General features: G+C 49.3%; 1 protein-coding gene across 2 annotated transcripts in view; it reads right to left on the bottom strand.

The window, feature by feature from the left end:
* SLCO3A1 (solute carrier organic anion transporter family member 3A1) overlaps positions 1–20,699 on the bottom strand; it is a 295,928-nt gene that overhangs the window by 46,767 nt on the left and 228,462 nt on the right. For both annotated transcript variants that reach the window (XM_005602811.4, XM_023650742.2), the window contains exon 4: positions 13,158–13,421. In XM_005602811.4, the coding sequence (XP_005602868.3) occupies positions 13,158–13,421 (264 nt within the window). The remainder of the gene's footprint in view (positions 1–13,157; positions 13,422–20,699) is intronic.

Here is a 20,699-nt window from a genome sequence, read left to right as displayed (position 1 = left end):
TAATAATGTTAACAGACAAGCTCAATAAATCAAAATGACAGAACAATGGATCAGGAACTGGCAGTTACACAAAACTTAAAATTTATCACTTCTGGGAAAGTTACCAAGTTTCCAGAATGAAAATTTATACAAAAGATAGGGACTTACAGGTCCTTTAACATAATAAAAGGAACTTGGTTATGGGAATGGACTGAGCCAGATGACTGGGGGCTCAGAATCACTGCGGGCTGAGCAAGCTGATCCTACGTCCCAACTGAGAAACAACCAGACAGTAAACAGAGCTGGTGGCCTCAGCTGTTCTGGGGTGATTTCTTATAAAATTACTAAAACCTTAGGAAGGCAACTCTTGGATTAAATAAATGCACACACACACATACACAAAAACAAAAACTTTAAAAAGGATATGAATCAGAGTAAAGACAGTGGATTTAAACAACTTTAAATCCATGGTATTCCCACATTTATATCCTGCTTTATTGCAACTGTATTCACCTTTACACATGTGTTTTATTTTTTACAGGGTTGCAAACATTTAGGATAATCTGATTTTATTAGAAATGCCATTTCAAATAAATGTGTAGAAGCGGGTACACAAAGTCTACATGAAACGCTGGGGAATTTTCCTTTGTTAAACCCACATTATCAAGTATTGTACCAATATTCAGAGGAATGTTGACTGTGTAATGTTTAAAAACGTGGGCTGCTCAACAAATACAGATGAGGAATACATTGGGCATAGACAGAGGGTAATGAGGTAAGTGTCTTCATGTAGAAAGGCCCCTTGGATGTTAAGACTCTGTGATCATAAATGAATGAGTGAAGGCTGATTTGCTATAGTGTGTGGCACACTGTGATGGAGTAATGTACCTGTGACAAGGACTGGTTGATTATGTCACAAAACACCAAGCTTCACACTAGAGAGAGTGGTATGGATCACACTGGGTGACCACAGTGTCTCCTTGTAATGAATGAATTTGAAAATCCCCCACTATTTATGTTTTGGCAGATATCACATTGTTGCTCCATCACTGTGCTCTTTTGGAATTAAGATAGCTAAACTCTGGAAACACTGCCAACAATCACTAGGCAGGTTGGGGACATTCCAGGCCAATGATCCTCTGCCATACTGTCCTTGTGGGCCCCACTTCCTTTGTGAGAGCGCAGACTCTTCAGACTCGGGGACTTCAGGAGAAGGAAGCACACCGGCCACACTTGCTCACAAATAAAACAGCTGCTGAGCTGGCACCACCAACATCCTCCCATGAGGAGCTTTGGTCTCTGGCTCAGAAATGATGCCAATGAGGATCTGAGTTTGATCAAATTATGTATCTGGGCCCCGGTATCTCCCTGTCCTTGATCAAGGCCATCATGATTTGCTTGGGGATGTGGAGGATTCTTGCTCATCAAAGGCAGCTCCAGTCAATGGAATGTTTTCATACTTCAGCAAGCATTTAAATTATTCCAGAGATAATTCCACTTCAGTGGGAAGGATTCCTTGTCAAGATAGGAGCCTGCCTGCTTTTGTCTAAATATCTAATGATTAATTTTGCCTTGAATTAGATGTGAAAATCATTAAGTTTGAGGATCACGTGATTGAAGGCCCAGGGAAGCCTCTTTATTTGCACGAAGAACATTCTTTTTTCCTCTACCAAGCTGATTTGCCTCCAGAAAAGACAGCCTCCTTTTTTGTTCAGCTATTTTCCTCCCAGATTCTTCCTCCCTTCCAGGGTTTTCCTGCAATGACTTGGAGTGTTCTCAAAAGAAGAGTCCTTTTCAAAGGTTCAGCTAACTCTCCAAAGCCCCAGTTTCAAAAGGGGTATTAATTAGCTTGATCCTAGGGCTATCCCAGTGTTTCAAGCTTGTTCATTCAAATGGATTGTGAAGATCATAAAATTCTAACTTTCTAAGGAGGCAGTAGTTAATGAGGTGGCCCAGAGAAACAGAAACTGGTGAACCAAGGCCACACCAGGCCACTGAACACCTACGGTCTCCCTTAGCCATTTACCTCCCACCTACTGATTTAGCCTCAGAGCTTGGCAGCTGGGGTGGGAGGCAGGCTGGCGTGCATCCTGCAGTTTCACCAGCTGGGGAAACCTTGTCACCTCTCACTGGGAGCACAGTGCTGTCACCGGCAGAACAGTACAAAGCTGGGATCAGCGGCAGGGGAGCGGCCTCTCGGGAAAACAAGTTTTCTACGGCTAGTCTTCAGAAGACATTCCTGTAGGATCGAGACCCTCTTGGGAACTGTGCGTCCTCCGGGAAGGAGGAAGGCAGGTTTGGAGAAGTTGTGAGGACTAATGCTAATGGATCATTTCCTACATGCCAACTCCCGCAATCCTTACAACAAAACTGTGATCTTGAGACTATTAAAATCCTCCATTTACAGATGGGGAAATTGATGCAGAGGGTGGTCCTATGGTTAGGGGAGAATGGCAGAAACTCAAACCCTGGCACCTGTTGCCACAGAGCATGCTCTAACCAGTGTGCTTTCTGGTCTGGGTTCTGAGAGGTGCTGCTCTTGGTCTGGGCACAGGCCACCTCTGGCAATCAAAGGTGTGGCTTAAGTCTTAGAAATAATAATAATAAAACATTCCCACTGGGGTTGAGGAAAGTCATCAGATCTGGCAGGCCTCAGGGACTTCGTCCATGTTTTTTGAAGGAGGAAGGAGAGAAATGAAAGAGAGAAAGGATTGGAGACATAGAGAGGAGAAGCCCTGATCACAGAACAGGTTTTGTTGAATGAGGTTGCAAAAAATAATGACTAAGAACCTGGGCTAAGGAGCTGGGTCACTGGAGTTTGAATTCTGGCTTCAAGACTGAGTAGGTGTGTGACCAGAGCACACCACTCCATCCTGTGGATTGTCGCCAAGATGAAATGAGAGCCATGTATGTAAAGCAGGTCACTCAGTGCTTCTAGCACACAGGTAAGAGCTCGAGAAGCATCACAATAATTAACATAATGGAAGTAATCCTGGGCTACGTTAGGGAGACAGCCCTCAAGCTGTGAGGACATCGGGCTGGATACAGGACTGCCTATGTGGAAGATGTGGTGAGTAGGCAAAATGGGAAAGAAACTGGGTGGGTGAGCGGAGCTGCTGGGAGCCACTTTCTGAGGAGATTCCCCTCTTGCAGAGGGCCATGCAGAAGGTCAGGGGATCAGGAGGTACAAATCCTTGTCCACTGCCTACCCTGGGAATTGGAGGTACCCTGGAAAGTGCTCACCGTGGAGCTCCGTTACACTTCACTTTGACTCTCAGATATCTCTGCCCTTACTCTACTGAAATTGGCCTTGACTTTCTTTTTCTTTAATAATTTTTCTGTCAATACACCATGGTTAAAGTTCTCAAGAAGGGGAGCTGGAACCAGCGTATGCAACTGTTCTGTAATTGTGACAATGACAGCCAGTGCTTGCTGAGCAAGCAGTGTCGGATGGGCACCATGCCAAGGGTTTCTCATTTAACTCTCACAACCATTACAACAGGGGGTGGTCTTATCACCTTCATTTTAGACACAAGGAAACCAAGGCTTCCTTGAGAAGCTGAAACCTCCCACCCCCCATATCGGAGTATAAAACTGAGAGGTGAAGGACGCTGGTTTAGAACTCAGGTCTGCCTGCACTCCAGAGCCCACCTCTAAATCGTCAGGTTTCTGGGTGGGGACTTGAATCGACAGAAGAGCGATTTTCTGAAAGGTGAGTGGTCGTGAAGCACTTCCCAACACATGCGACGCAGGAGCCAAAGAGAACAGAGAGATGGAAGTGCTGGGTGAGCTAAGATAAACGAAAGTCTTCAAGTCACAAGCAAAAAAATGAAAGCAGGAGGAAGAGATAATGAAGACATAGAAAAACAACATAATGGAGGCACAAGAGTGAATCCAGGGTCGAGTTAATCATAGAAAAAATGAATTCTCATGGCACAGCAGGCATGTTCAGCAGCCACCTAGCTGGTTCCCCTGTACCCCGTGTAGGCTGCCATCACCACACCAACGTCCCCCACCGGACCTTGGTCCTGGGCCCTCCTCGCTACCCCACTTGAGGAGCCACCTGAGAGCAGAGATGGAGCAGATCCATGCCTGGACACGGGCACTGTGCCCAGTAAGAGTAGATGCTTAATAAATGCAAGGTGGATTAAAGAATCCAATAAAGAAACAAATGAATGAATTGCGAAGTCTTAAAAGGTAGCTGTCATAGTCTCTTAAGAAACATTAACTGTAGAAACAGAGAGCAATTTATGATCGCACCATTAGTGATATTCCACAGGTTTATGGGCCACGATGGAAGTGGGAATAATTAGCTAATGTGGTCATTTCCATCACTGCTTCTGGAGGCACCCAAACCAATCCCTTGTCTCCTGTGGGAGGCGAGGCCTGCGGTGCCCAGAAGTCTTCTGGAAGCCAGCCCCTACCATGCAATGGGCTTAGACCAGCTGCCTCGGCTCCAGCTTTGAGCCCACTGCAGCCTTGTCAGATGAGCCTGTCCCCCAAGCTGTCACACAGCTCCACCTCAGGAGGTCCAGGAGCCCAGAGAAGCTTCCTGGCACCCCCTCATTGCCAGCTTTGAGAGAAGGAGCTACAGGTTTCCATTTGCCCATCTTTGGTGAGGCAACAGGCAGAAGGCAGCACATCCCTTGTATAGAGAAGGTTGAGCTTTGAATAAGAAAACACGAAACCACCTGCACAGCAAACGAGCATCCTAGACTGAAACCCAAGGGTCAGATGGGTGTGGATGGGTCAGGACAACCTAGATTTAAATCATCAGCTCCTCACAGCTCCACCAAGAAAGCCCCGAGAGAAAAGGAGTATTGCAGCTGCCCGTTAGCTGGTTTAAAGCAAGAACCAGAGGTCCACAGAGCTGTGAGCTGCAGCTCTAAACCGGTGTCATCCGGTCATTTCCCTCCCTCAGGAGTGTGAAGGCAGGAACAGGGGATCACCAGAGGGTTTCAGAGATGGAGACGGGAGCCTGCGAGGCAGCAAGCTCTCATTCAGACCCAAATATTGCATCTTTCCACGTCGGAGGCAGCAGACAGAAAATGACTAAGGAAACCATGAGTCTTTTGTAAGGAAACAGCCACTTTTATAACCTCATGCCACCCCCTAGAACCCGCTCTGGGAGCATAGTGCCCTGCCTCAGTGGTGGCAGGGCTGACTGCCTTTAGCATTCATGAAAATTCCAATGATGGGAGAATTTGTCTCTGGAAGCGTGAAAAGAGAAACAGTAACATTCAGAAAACAAAAAGTGAGGCAAAACATCCAAGTTGACATAAATGCCCATCTCTAAGCCTAGGCTTCTAATGTTGGGTTTACAGCAGACCTCCTCAGGGACTTCAATATGCTAATGTCACCTTCAATATGCAGCATCAGCCTCCAAGAGGATCACGTCAGTGTCCCAAGCTTATTTTGTGAGTGGGTCCCCCCTATTTTATCTTATATACAACTTCCAGGGGAACAGGTCTGATGTGTTAGGCCCTGGTGGAGACCCCTCAAAGGGCGCCCCCCTCCTGTGGAGTTCATTTTCAGCTGGCCTCCTCAGACTCACCTGGGGAGGTTTAAAGACATCTGGATGCCTGGATTACCTGCCCCCAACCCCAGACTCATAGAATCAGAATTTCTAGGGGTGGGGTGTGTTTTGAGGTACCCCACAGGTGACACTGACTCAAATCCTGGTTGGAAAACAATGGCTCATAGGATAAAGCCCAGACACTTCAGGAGGGCGAGGCGAAGGCCCTCAATAATTCATTCATAATTTTACAGAACACTTATTGGGCAGCCTCAGATACCAGGAACTCTGCTTGGTGCGGGAGCTGACACCAGCCTGTCTTCTATCTTGACCTTTGATCAATTCTATTTCCAAAACCAGATGCCTCTCTCCCATCTGCATCTTGGGCATTTCTGTCCCCTGCCTCTGCTCACACCTGCTCCCCAGCCCAGAAGCTCTTCCCTCTCCATCCACGGGGATCCTGCTCATCCTTCCAGATTGGGCCAAAATGCTGCCTTCTTCACGCACCTGTCTTCAAATCCTCCCCCGGTGGTACTTGCTACATCCCTTTGAACCTCTCATAATCCTCGCCACCTTCTATCCTGTATTCAAGCAACATTTCATAAGTGCCCCAAGTTAACATGAACAAAAGAGTCCTGTGTTCACATAAGTCTAAGCAATACGCAGTAAAACCAAGTCAGCCAGCTTCTCTTTGACCCGGCCTTCTCAGCGCCTTCAATACGCAAATATAAATTATGAATCTCCCAGAGGGTCGTACAGTATACAGATGGCTTCCCAGCTTTTTCGGCCATGTAACTTCTCTTCTCAGTTGTTTTTCTTGTTGATCTGTCTTTCCCTGAGCATCTCAGAGGACTTGTGCTCCAAGGAACTCCCACTGGGAAATGCTGCCTTCTAGTTATTTCCTTCCTTCCTTCCTCCAAAACACTTGTGGGGCATCCACAGCGTGTCGGGCATTGTGCTAGGGGCCCTTGTCTGTGTTTACCTCAGGTGCTTTGCTGAAATAACTGGAGAAGAAAAGCCACGCTTGTTCACAGACATATCCCCCACCACCTGTCCCCCGCACGTCCTCCATCAACGCTGATAAGAACACAAGGAGGCCGCTGACCCATCTGGTCCCTGAGGACCTATAAAAATGGCTCCTGTGACATGGCAGCATATGACCCACAGGCTGGCACAGATTCCAAGTCTTTAGGAGGGCAGATGGTTTCCTTGGCCAAGGAATCAAGAAAGAAGAAATTAACGGGAAACCCACATGAGATGGGAGAGAACACAACCCTGAAGACAAATCGCATGATAAAAACACTCAGCCATTCAGGCTGCAGAACAAGGACTCTCTGATCACCAGGTTCCTCACAATAACATTACGCTGAAAGGCACAGGCCCCTAATTAAGAAAAATGGAGCAGAAGCCGACTGCTGGCTGGCAGAGGATGGAGGCCTGGCAGAGATGTGGAAGCCAGAGGCGTGAGCTGGGTCCCGCGGCCAGGCCAACCCACGTGGAGCCCCTGCTGAGCGGTGGGAGGCACAGTGGAGGGGCGAGTGTGTGCCCTGCCCAAGAAGCAAAACACCTGCCAGGCAGATGCGCAAGTAAAGATATGCAGCCCAAAGTCACCAGTGCAAGCCAGCCTGAGCAACTGGGCTGGCAGACCCTCTGCGATTCAGCAGCCTGGGCACCAGGAGCAGACCCTCCCCACACAGGTGGGTCACCTGTGGACCAGTCGTGGCATTCAGCACAGGTGGCGCTCCCGCCAAGCCTGTGTCCGTGAACGGGTCAAACACGGGCCAAAACTCTGGGAGGGGGCTGGGGGCAAGGAGGGCTTTAAGGAAAGCAGCCAGTTGTGCTGGGCTTGGCAGTCATGTCCACTGACTCGCATGTCCCTCCATTTATCAAATAGGTCTTGAGCACCTGCTACGGAAGGGCAGGAGCAAAGAGGCATGAAGCCCTTGCTCTTGTGGAGTGTATGGAGTAAGTGAATAATCACTCGTACAAAGGTGCCATTATGACTATGACAGAGACAGCAACGTGCCTTGGAGCAGGTGCCATCAGGAGGGCAGGAAATCATCCTTGGGGAAATGATGTATGAGCTGATGCCTGAAGACGGAACCAGAACTCCAGTGGAGGGAACAGCAAAGCAATGGAGGAAATACAGAGGACTAACAGGAGGCTGGCGAGGCTGGGGTGGAGGGAACAGGGGGCAGTGGGGTGAGAAGAGGCTGGAGGAGCAGAACATCACAGGGATCTGTCCCTTTAAGCAGGTGGTGGCAACAGGATCAGGTGTGTTCCAAAATCATCATAGAGTGGATAACAGACCAGAGGGGTGTGAAAAAATCACAGTGTGGATAACAGACTGGAGGGGTCTGGGCAGACTGGAGTGCAGGAGGGACCAAGAGCAGGATGGAGACATCCCTAGGTGGTAAAACCAGCAGATCCCAGTGCTGTATGGCATTAGGGGGGCGGGTAGGGAGAAAGGTGAGGAGGGTGTCAACCAAGGCAGACTTCAACTCCCCTAAAAGGGTAGGTCCTCTCGAGTTTGGCTCTGTATTTTCTCTTTTGGAGAGGGAGCAAGTGGAGCAGAGAGTACGCTTCTCTGAAACGGGAAAGGCTTCGTTCATCTGCCCCAAGCTGGTTCCCTTTTTCTCCTCACTTGGTTCCTTAACAGTCAAGTAAATCCTTGTGGGAAACAGAGGAAAGGGCTCAGGATTGGGAGTCAAGAGATCCAGGTCTGGTCCCAGCTGCACCCTTCATGGCTGCAGGAACCTGGGGACATGGTTCAAGCCCCCCCCAGAGTTCCATGTCCCGAGCGGTGGCACAAAGATTAGTAACAACACCCCCCTGAGCAGCCGGACTGTGAGGGCCGAGTGGGAGGCTGGTGCAAGTGCTCTGGAAGTCAGAAACCATCCTCCACGTTTTGGGAGTGGGTTTTAAGACTCTGAGCCTGAAGACCCACCCTCACCCTGCCAGCTGAGCCATCACCTGCTTACACTCGGTGCTGCTATCTATTCTGGGACAGGAAGAGGCCACTTGGCAGTCAGAGTGAAGTGCGCAGAGACAAGTGTGCTCAGCTTTGCATCGCTCTGCTCTCCCCGTGATCAAAGGCAGGCCTCTCCCTTCAGATTTTAAACCTCTGGTACAGTTCCACTTGTCCCAGCTAGAGAGCCCCTCAGAGGGTCGGCACATGCCAACGCTTGCAAGAAGTCATCCTTCCCTCCCTTTCAGGCTGTCCCCTTGTCGAGAAGACCCATTGTTTAGGGTACATCTGTGCTGCGGCAGCTGGCGTTTCAGGACACTCTGCTGAAAAGTGAGCGAGCACCTGCTGATGCCACTTTTTCTTTAACAGAGTCCGTTTATTGCCCAAAGATGCAGCCTAATGCTGTGGTTAAGAAGACAGGCACTGGGCCCTCCCCAGGTTCAAACCCCTGTCCTTTCCATCTGTAAGCCTCATTTTCCTTATCTGTAAAATGGTACTGATGCCTCATGGGGCTGGGGCGGTTAATGTGACAGTGCATGGAAAACAAACATTAGCTGCTATTGTGAGTGTGTGTTTGCGCACATGTGCATGCACGCTGGCAAGAAAGTGTCCATTTGTTTATGCATTCGATCAACCAACATCACCCATGTGCGAGGCCCTGTGCTATGCAGTGGGAATAAAGAGATGAACGAGAGCTTCGTCCTTGGAGAACCCACAAGCTTTAGGGCGGATGCAGACAAGCAGACAGGCCACCACGTAGTGGGGTAAACAAGTGCTGTGCACGGGCTATGTGGACAACAGAGGAATACAGCTAACCTAGCACTGGGCATATGGGGGCATGTGCGCCCAGGGGCTGTAGGGAGCGCTTCCTGGGAGGTGGGGGCCGAGTCCAGCCCAGAAGTGGAGCAAGGGAGGTACAGCATTCTAGGCAGAAATAGCAGCAAAGAGGACAGTGCACGATGTGTTCCCGGAATCGTACAGAACGTGATGGGGAAGGTGCACAGCCGTGTAGCTGCAGAAGGGACCCAGATCCTGACCATAAAGGCTTCTCTAGGGCACGTGACACTGGAGACAGTTTCCAAATGAAACACAAAGCTGTGGATGTGAGATTTAACACACGAGCTGATGATAATGCCGTCCATTTGTCTGTAACAGCTCCTTAAACTCCTTCCTTTTACAAACCATTGGTCTGGCCTTTTACAAACCATTATGCAAACTCTCAGCATCTAGATCCAGGCCACGTTAGGTGCAGTCCTGGCCCACATATAGCTGACGGGATAAGAAAAGGGAGGAGTGGACACAAGAGACAGCTGTGAGCAGGCCAGGTATGTCCTGAAAGATGAATCAGCAAAACGCCGTGAAGAGCAAGATGAGGGAGGAGAGGCTTTAGAGCCAGGGTGTAAAGGAAAAGTTGTTTTGGTGGCACAGAGATGCAAAAAATGTGTCTTGGATTTGCAGACTCCCACCTGGAGGAGACACTGGAGTTTGACAAACCCAAGCATTTGTTCGCCTGCTGCCTGCTTTGTAAATGGTTATGTGACAGTCACTACTGAATGGGGACTTCAGGGCTGTGCAAGTAAGCAGTAACAGCTTTTCTGCAGTTTTGGAACAAAACTCCAGACTTTCCATCTCTCCCCTTCTTGTAACAGTTGCAAAGCCAATGGATGGCTGACTTTGTTGGAAATAGACCTTCAAAGGCTGCTTTTTCGGGAGAGTGCCATGAAAAGTGAACCACAGGCCTGAATTCTTACATCTCTGGAGCTCGGCTTCCTCATCTATAAACAGGAATAAGTAATAATACTGACCTCACGCAGCTGCGGTAAAGATCACACCAGACATCATTATGTTAAAGCCAAGGAAAGTTAAACGGCATGGCCAAGGCTGCATGATCAGGAAGTGGCTGAGCTGGATCTGAACCCAGGTGAGCAGCCTTACAGCTGTCCCAGGATCAGGGGAGGCTGTCTAGTCCCAGTGGGGAGGAGGATAGACTGGCTGCTCTTGGCACAATGCCAGCTCTTCTCAGGGGCCTTTGCTATGTGTGGAACATGGCAGGGGACACAGACTGATGCTCAAAGAGAAACTCACTTGCAAGCTCAAATGAAACAGACACGAAATTGCAACATATAGATTTTTAGAGCAATGTTAATTCCTCTGATAAGTGCAATGCTCAGCTTAACCATACCTGTTAATGTGTAGCATGCAGCATGGAGACCACCAGGTCTCTCAGTCTTCATGCAAATTGGATGAAGAGTTTGGGAGCAGCAGGTAGCACCATGTGGTGCTTTTGGTGGAAATGTCCACGTGGCAAAAACATTTTCTCACGTGGAAAAATGAAGGACCGGGGTGGCTCCCTCTCCATGTGCCAGCACAAGTAAAATCTGTTTATTAGCACAATAGCTCACTTCACTGTATTCTGGCTCCTGGGGATTCTTCTAGACACACTGCCTTCCTTTCCTGCTGGGACATCCTTCAGGTCTATTAATGGACTATTGCTTCTGGGAATTGCTAATTCTAAATTAAAAATCATTAATTATCACCTCTCATAATTAACGGCCACAACGGGTGATCATATGGTCTCGCGAGTCTCAGGCCATCTACCCAACTGTGTACTTGTCACTTGGCCAAAGCTTGTCCAACACTCACCCTGTCATTGCTTCGACCTTGCCTACTGCATGCCTGTCCACAACATGAGCTCCTGAATATAAGCTGCCTTGGTCACCTCTGTGTCCCTGGAGCCTGGCAGGGTCTCGGGAAACGCTGACTGAACTGAACGAATGAGTGAACGAGCGACTAAATCACAACCCAAGAATTCTGAAGCCGAGACATCCCTCATGACTCAGCTCTGCCTCCAATCCAAGAGGTGGGCTCTGCCTGCCTGCCCGCTGTGTTTCCATAACCTTCCGTGCTGTCTGGCTCTGTAGTTCTTGGCACCTTAGACTGGCTTTGCTGGCTTATGGTCTGCCCCTCCACTGGATGGTGAGTTCTTTGATGGCACAGTTCTATCTTTTTTCTCTCTGTATCCCCAGAGATGAGAGATGACAGATGACTGGTGCAGCAATCAGAGCCATGGGAAGGCAGGGCCATCATCCTGGGATGAGGAAAGACCTGGTAAGGCTGCCACTACCTGGGTCCAGGGTGTCCCTCGCCAGGCTCACTCTCAGGCCAGCCCCCTTCATTTCTGTGGATCTGGTGACTGGGCTGCCTATGTATGTGGCTGGCTGTGAGCAGCAGGCATCACCCTCTGGCCACCTGGGGTCTCCTAAAGTGGCCTGTTTGGTGGCCTCTTTTATTAAGCACACACTCCTGGGGGGCCAAGCCAAGGCAACCTTAGAGGACACAAATGGGGTGGCCTTCTTGTCTACTGACGCATTCTGGAACTTACAGGGATGAATTCTAAAGATCTTCTACGGACAGTTTCAAATTATGAATTTGGTAGAAACTATCACAGAACGTGGGGTCAGACATGACATTAGGTTATTAAATTAGTCTCTTCTGGGAATTAGCACGAGTTCTTTCGATTCCTCACCGACTAACAGGTGCTATTAACAGAAAGTCTTCCATGAGCCGTGCTTTAATTCTCATGGCCACGCCGTCACTTAGGAATGGTGTTACAATTTTACACTGGTGGAAATGAAGCGTGGAGAAATTAATGATCGCAGAGCTGGTGAAGAGCAGAACGGGGATCTGAGCTCACGCAGCCCGCCCGAGGTTCCCTCCGTGGTCCTCAAGCATCTCCACAGAAAGTGCACCTCGTTATACAAAGCTCATTAGGGGGACTTCCACCAAATGTCTAAATCGGGCACCTGGAGGACTGCAGCTGTGCCTGTGAGGGCCGGCCTGGCTGTCCGCCCAGTTCCTGCAGAGAGGTGACTGTCCACCTTTCTCCCACCCCGGCTTGCTCCTGCTCACTTCTAAAATCCAGCAGGTTCTGCAGGGGGCACGAGGAAGGGGTTTTGTGAATTAAGGCCAGGACAGACACTGAGCAGCTTTTCAGGCTCTGCTGTCATTTCTCTCGCCTTTCAGAGACTGTGCCAAATGTGGAAACAACCCAGGGGGCTTCTCATTCTCATTCCGCATCATTTTTTGTGTCTTACCACATTGTCGAAAAGAAGCATTTTTTTTTTCTTTTAAAAATGACTGCGAGACCCTTGCTGCATTCTAAAGTGTGACTTTGTTATGAAGACTGAGTTAATATTTCTTTCCAGAGGAATGCATCTCTCGTCTCTCATGGAGGGGATGGAAGGACAGAGAGAATCTAAAGAAATACACTTCGGATGTGGCTTTTTAAGAATGCCTGGATCAGGCACAGGGATGCAACTTCAAACAGCCTTCACTGCCGCGATGTGCTCGCAAACGGCCTGAAAGAGCCCAAAAGAGCTCCAGGAAACGTCTAGCCTCCTCCTTCCCCCTCTCACTTTCTTCCTTCTACAGACATTTACGTTTATTATACATCAGGTGCTGGTCAGTCACTGGAGAGTCTGCAGGAGAGATTGGTCTGTGTCCCTTCACTAAATAGTAGCTGTTGGTCCTTTCCATCTCAGGGATAAGTTAAGCATCATATTGGCGGAAGCAAATCGTGTATAACAGATAGGATTCTGCCTCAAGGCCCCGTACACCCAGTCCCGAGTGCCCCCCTTTCCCTGACCTGCCTCGATCGCCCCATGACTCTGGCCCCTGCGGACCAGGTGCCTTCACCTCTCAGTTGTTGGAAGCAGGAGGCGCTGCTGTCCGGCTCCAGGGGGTGCCTCAGGACCCCGTTGCTGGGCTTGGGCCTCTCATACTCTCTTTCAGGGAGCATGGCCTGCTCGCTCTCCATGGCAGGGTCTGAGTGCGGGGGCAGAGACTGTGGAAACCCGAACATCAAGAGGGAAGAGAAGAAGAGTAAGGCACCGCAGAGCAGGAAGCCACCCCACCAGGCTCCGATCCAGCGGGGGTCGTCCGGAGTGATGTCCAGGTTACCTGCAATGGGAAAGAGCACAGTTACTGGAGGGGACATGGTGGGGCCGGGACTTAGCTGGGGTTTTGAGTCAGTTGCACAGACAGGCCGAAGGCTCTGGAAACAGCTGGGGGTGGGGAGGAAAGGATGCCCAGCTAAGCAGCTTATCGTTCCACATGGGCGCTTCTGTTTCTCCCAAGGCTGAAGGCTGATCGCTCTCCCTCCTTCATTTGCTTGTCTGCTCTGTACTTGTATGAGTCTAAACAAAAACAGCGAGAAGCCAGACACCCTCAGAATTTAGGCTGGAACTGACCGGCTTGGCAGAGGCCCCAAGGTGTGCTAACAAAACACAAGGCAACAGAAACGTTTATTGTTCAAGTGTCTACATTTACCAGGTAAATTCACTCACACCCCCACAAAAGAGCAGCTAACCTGAGATCCCATTCAATGCTCCACCCCCTGTCTTAAATCGGGTTCACAGATCATAAGGGGTGGCACAGAATGGAAGTCAAGAGCCAGGAGACCTGGCTTGAAATCCTGCCCACTCCTCGCTGTGCGACCTCACGCCAGCGATCTGCACTCTCTGTGCCTCGCCTGGCTGACCTACACCACACCGATACTGATGACAGTACTTACCTTATGAGCAGTTGAAAGATGGAATGAGCCACATCCCAGGTAAGGTGCTCAGGATACTGCCCGGCCCGTGCTCGAGCATTACTCGACGTTTGCTTAATATTTATGGCTAGGGTCCTGCTTCCAAGCTGCTAGTGGATAGGTTAATTCAAACCTTTGTGGTGGCCTGCAGTTTGGGGCCAGCCCTCTAGTAAAAAGCTTTGTAGCCAACTTACATGCTTAAAGGCAGTATGCACGTGGTTTGGCTGTCTTGTACTGTTATTTCTTTGATTTGCAGCTGAAGCCATAAAGATATAACTACAGCTTGCCCCTGGGTTGATTTTTTTTTTTCCCCTTTCTCTACAACTGCCTTTCACAGCAGCGCTCCCAGAGGAGCTGGTTGGAAATGTCTCTTTGAGGGTAATCCCATGCCCAGGGAGCATCGAATGAAATTGTTGGAAACCTGGGCCACAGCCTATGAGCTAAGAAGTAACAGGGCCGCAGGCCTGGACCAGATGGATGGACAGGCTTGGGAGGAGAAATGACCACAGGCACCAGACGACCGCTTCACCATCTGTAAAATGCTCTCCCTGAAGACTCTTCAGCTAACACTAACGAAAACGCCAGCCATCATTTACTGAGGGTTACTCAGCACCAGGCATTATGCTGAGTGCGTTCTTAACGGTTCCAATCACAGCTGCCCACAATCCTACAAGATAGAGTCTTGTATTATCCCTATCTTAGATAGATAGAGACATCAAGGCTTAGAAAGGTTAGGCACCCTGCCAAAGTTCACAGAGTGGAAGATTGGAACACAGGCATTCAGACGCCAAGGGCCATGCTCTTTACTGTCTCCTACACTGCCCACCCCCTTTCTTTTTTTTTTGAGGAAGACTAGCCCTGAGCTAACTGCTGCCAATCCTCCTCTTTTTGCTGAGGAAGACTGGCCCTGAGCTAACATCCATGCCCATCTTCCTCTGCTTTATATGTGGGACACCTACCACAGCATGGCGTGCCAAGCGGTGCTATGTCCGCACCCGGGATCCGAACCGGCAAACGCCGGGTCGCCAAAGCAAAACGTGCGCACTTAACCGCTGTGACACCAGGCCAGCCCCTGCACTGCCCCCTCTTGATTGTCTGGACTTTGTTTTGGGCTCCCTGGAGGCCCTGTAGCAGATGATTAATTCCTACACTTCGTGCAATGGGCCTAAGACCATCGACTCTTCTGGTAAATGGCAAGTTGGCCTTTGGAACATGAGTGACCTTTGTTCAGGAGACCTTCATAGCAAACTAGCAGCAATAACCAGGGCACTGCAAGGGACCAGGTGCCTTTTTGTAACTGCACGCCAGAAAGGAGAGAGTGTAAGTATGATGCGCTTGGAGCTGAATCCCAGCTCTGCTACTAACTAGCATGTGATACTGGGCAAGTTACTTACCCTCTCTGAGCCTTCGTTTCATTATTTGTGAAATAAAGATGACATCCACCTAGCATGCTTGCAAGGATGAGAGGCAATGAGCAAGAATACCCTGATACATAGTAGGCTCTTCATATATGGTAGTTCTTATTATTTTTACTTTTAGGTATGTATTTACATGAATGGCAATTTTAAGATACAGATCTTTTAGAAGAGCATGACACGGGAAAACACAAGGTGATCTTGAAGCATCTTTATGCAAACAAGAGAAGAGCTAAGGAAGTAAGATTGCCTGGGGTAGCGAAACAAGAATGTTTTCACCAGTCACTGACTGTGTTTCTTCACCTGCTGCCAAGCGATGAATGAAAACAAAAGACTTAGGTAAAGGGAGCTACAGTATTTCCCTCCATTGTCTATGGGCTCCACAAGGGGGAAGTGAAAGCTGGCAGATGTGAGGCAGCAGAGAGAGAGAAACCCTGGCAGTTGTTTGGAGAAACAAAATTAGTAGCATGTAGTCATATTTTAGGTAGGAAGTTAGTGACTCTCCTCTGTGTGAGAAAACATCCCAGGGAGAGAGGCTGCGGTGGGGGAGGCGGATGTTTGTGTGAACGTGTCGTTTCGCTCCCTGTAGGCATGTGCACGCATGCGGAAAGCCAACATTTGCTCAGGATTTGTAAGACGGGGAAGAGCAAGTGATGTCAGACCAAGGCACGCCTGCCACTCGGGCCAGAGAGCGTCTGTAGGAAGACGTGTAGAAGGCAGGACTTTGTGGATCTAGGAAAATCACAGCTGGCCATTTGGGAAAGTACTGATTTTTTTTCCCTCCATTTCAATTATCCAGAGCACCGTGGCAGGGAGAGAAATAACACGCTGAGAAGAAAGCACTCAGCCTTGGAGCACGCTGCCCTCAGGAAGGGGCCGGCGTAGTGAGCAGAGTTCCAGTCTGATTTTGGTGGTTCCCGGGAAGACGACTGATGCATGAAGCCAGTTTGGGAAACATCGTTTCTGAGGCATTTCCTTTCTTTACCCACCTCCACAATAAGAGTATTTTTATGACGCGTTTTGGCTAGTCAGGGTGAAAATCTCCTTCCACAGGCCTGGCAGCTGTCACTGCTTAGGGGATACTGTCCTGGAATCACTGAGGCTGAGGGAGAGTTCCTTCTGTGTCAGCTGGCAAAGGAGGGTGTGGTAGACATCACTGATGTCTGCCTTCGGATCTCCTCTTCTGAGAACAAGGAGGATTACTCTTCCCTAAGTGTGAAGTTAGGTATGGCCACAGGCCACAGAGTTTTGCCAATGAAATGTCACCAGGGGAACAGGTGTCACTTCTGGGTGTGGAGGTATGTATGAGCTGGTGTGTGGCTTGGCCGTGCTCTTCTTCCCTGCCTGATCATGGAAGCATCTGGAATCCTCTTGAGATGGTACCTGAGAGGCTACAGTGAGCAAAATGTTCCACTGACCTGTGTCAGATATACTGCACGAGGAAGAAATAAACCTTTAGTATTATTCTAAGTCACAGAGATTTGGGGGATGTTTGTTACCACAGCAGAACCCAGCCTACCCTGACTAGCACAAAAGGCTTAGGAAATAAAAATGCATGCTCTTTAACAACAGTGGTCCTGGGCAGGCTTAGAAAAACAAAAGTGTTATTTTAGGTACGGGTGGGGGCAAGGCATGAAAACCCCTTTACTTCTCTTTCAATCTGGTTCTACTTAGTATCTTGATCTTAAAAAATTACTGCAGTTTAAGCCTTTTGGCGAAGGCTGCTGTCAGTAAGATGCCCAGAGCAAAACTAAAAAGCACTAATCTCTCTCACTGACTTGAATATATCAAATTGCCAATGACACCAGCACCATGGATGAAGAAAGACGTTGAAAGAAGCAAGTGGGAACAGTATCTCAAGCTTTGGGAACTGCCTGAGCAAAGGCATGACATCCTCAAGGGACCCTTGAGTCAACTAGTGAAACTCCCTCCAGGCACCTGTCTATCCCTTGGTCATTCCAGGCACTGCGAAAAGATGCTAGAACAGGAGCCGAAGTGGAGCAAGGACAGCTACCCGCTGGGTCGTCAGGATGGAAATGTCTGCCTGCCATGAGGCTGCCCGATTTGGGTCTGCCTTTGTATAGGTGTCTACAGGCTTAGGACTTCTGCTTTACAAGATTCATTTTTCTAACCCTTCTATGTCTTGGAACAGTGTTTTTGTGGTTTTGTTGGCTAAGTTGAGCAAGCTTTTGGCAATTGTTTGCTCCCTCTGCTGAAGGTCACGTAAGCACATGAGGTTGAGATTTCCACCCATTTCCCAACCACTACCATTATAGGTTGAAAACAAAAATCACGGGGAGCAGGGTCAAACCAGTTTAAAACTAACCAACCAAGCCATGCAGATACCCGAGACCGTGGGAAGGGCAGATCAAATTGGGGACACTTACTTCTTACTCCAGGGCCACGCTACTGATGTGTAAGTGATTCTAAGCCTCTCTGGGTAGTTTTATTTTTTCTTCAGTCCATGTACCTATTTGGCTAACCTATTTTGCAAAACTTTTGCCATGGGACTCAAGAATTCCAAGAGTATCAAGTTACAGACCTAATTAGAACTTGGAGACAGGGAGGGGCTGAGGGTGGAGGGCAGTAGGGAACCTTCAGGATCCCAGCCATTGGGCTCATTAGTCCAGCATGAAGGAATCTGGTGACAGCCGCCAGCCCCAGCGTGGCAGAGAAGGAGGCTCACAGCTTGTCGACCTTTTTCATGAAGCAAACAGATGGATATATTTTATTCCAGCTGCAAACACTATGCGGCCGTACAGGGCTGGCTGGCACACGTCTTAGGATGGATGTGCTGGTGAAGTCAGGTCATCTCAGCGACACCTTTGTCCAAGGAAAGGGGCTGTCTTCTGGCTAAATTCCTAGGGAGGTTTCAGGGAAGCAAGCCGCTCAGGTTGGGGTCAGACAAGCCTGGGGTTTGGATCCTACTAGCTGTGGAAATGAGTTAACCTTGAGAGTCCCTCATTACAGCTAACATCACTGTGCCCATCCCATACACCAGGCACGGGGCTAAGTGCTTTGTGTGATTAATTCATGTGATCCACGCACAGACCCACAAGGAGAATGTCCCCAGGATCACACAGCTCGTGAGAGGTGTGGCTTGGATTCACATGGAGGTCTGATGTCAGTGCCGAACTCAGAACTCACAATCCTGCATGAGGACGCCTCGTTTGTTAAATGGGATGAATAGGACCCACCCTCCCATGGGAACCTTCTGAGGTTCAAATGAGGCCATCTATGTACAGCTTCAAAGTGGTCAGTTCATGGTTCTGTTGTTATCCATCCCCTTCTTCCGATACAGCCACAATGTTAAGGTTGGTCAGTTCAATGCTTTGGGGTGGAACCTGCTGGCAAGTCCTTCTTTTTTCTAGATCCTATTCTCGACTGGCATCCGTGTTACAAAGATATTCTAACAAAGAAGTTCTGGGGGCACCATTGTTCCTTCCCCTGGCTGTCACAGGAGGCATCTACTCTGCATGAGAAGAGGGACAAAGGGAGCCACAGAGGGATCAAGCACAGATGCAAGGCACAGCCACAGGATCCCCGTGTCTAAGTGCAGCGGGGGAGCACTCCCGGGAGCGGCCCCGAGGTCTCTCTGCCCCATAGCTGGCCCATCCCTAAAAGCAGCTGCCTCCCATGCACCCCCAGCTTCACCCACTCCCAGACTGCAAAAGGCGGCCTCACTGGTCTCTCCTTTTTACCTTGTTTCCTTGGCTGCCACCAGGTTGCATGAGCAAAAGCACGTTCTCTCCTCCATCTGTGCTGTCACAAGGGCCCTCCATGGACCTGCCACCCCACAATTCCAGGCCACTGCTCTTCACAGTTCCCCATCCAACTCTCAACGGGGATTTCAGAAACATGTGGCTGTGTGCATGGCCCCTGTGTATTTGTGCTTAAGGACACACCCCCATAGGCTGGACACACAGGGGCTGTGTCTGAGTTGGTGAGGAAAAGACAGGGGAGCGTCATCTCTAAAGAACTGAGAAGGCCCTTCCTCAAAATACAGCCCAAATTCACTCACAGAGAGAATGACAAGTTTCAGTCACAAGATCAGAAAAATAAAAATTGCTGGGAACTAGAATTCTGTGGCTGGCTCCCTAATAGAATAAATTATATTCTTCTGCCCTCTACTGGTCAAGAGCAGCACCGGCCTTCCCAGGGCCTTCAGAAAAGACGCAAACAAAGATGGTGACTCACAATGCATCCTTCCATTCCTTAGAGACACAGGAGACCGGAAGTGAGCTATTAACCTGTTAGTGGGGGGAATGCTGTCGTCAGCAAGATGCCCAGAAGGAACAGAAACGCACCCATCTGCCTTCTGTAAGGGGAGGCTGCAAGCTGCCAGTGAGTCTAGAACCATGGATGACGTGACTTCCCTCTGGGCCTTGAAGGATGAGGAAAGATGTTGAACAAAATGGGGTGGGGACAGCACGCCAGGCTGAAGGAACAGCTGGAGCAATACTTAGGGGACTGTGAGTGCACCAGCTAAGCCCCCTCCGGCCACTTGTCTACCCCTTGGTCATTCCAGGCACTAAGAAAAGATGCTATTTCATCCCCAGGTGGGAGCTTGGTGAGGGGAATCTTGAAGCAGAAATATCCACATGCACGCTTGCTCAGGAGACCTGGGTCTTATATACAGATACACCACTTGGATTGGGCACATCCCTGTGCCTCTCTAGGGCTCAGTTTCCTCATTTGTCAAATGAAAGAGTTGGAAGAGAATGATATGTGAGGTTCATTCTGTCTCAGAGACTCTGGTAATCCACAGGCCTTGATTCAAGGGGGTCCCTGCTGACAGGCTGAGGGCAAAATATGCTGCCCGGCCACCTGGCTTCTCCTTCCAGGTAGCCTTCCCATGGCACTGGGAGTGCACCCCTCCCCAACCACCTTTTGCTATTCCTGTCTTGCGCTGCCTTCAGTGAACGCAGCAGAAGCTGGCTTTTTTGTCCATATGAGCAAGATGGCAGCTGACTCGCATCACATGTCATTTCTCTGAGGCCACCCCTCATCCCACTCATTACAGAGAGGGTTCAAAGGCGACCACTCCTGCACCCAGCAGCAACGAGTTCCCTCCCGAACAGACCCAGTGCTTCAAAAGAATAAATAAATAAGGCTGCGTGTGCTTGATTCTTTCTTTTTCCCACTTGAAAATCTGTAACATCGTTAGCTACAAGTAAATATATCAGTGGGATTAATGGAGTGAACCAAAAAGTGACTTGATTGGATTTAAAA

Source organism: Equus caballus, chromosome 1 (genome assembly GCF_041296265.1).
Source record: "Equus caballus isolate H_3958 breed thoroughbred chromosome 1, TB-T2T, whole genome shotgun sequence".
NCBI classification, from domain to species: Eukaryota; Metazoa; Chordata; class Mammalia; order Perissodactyla; family Equidae; genus Equus; species Equus caballus.
This window is presented reverse-complemented; position numbering and strand designations above follow the sequence as displayed.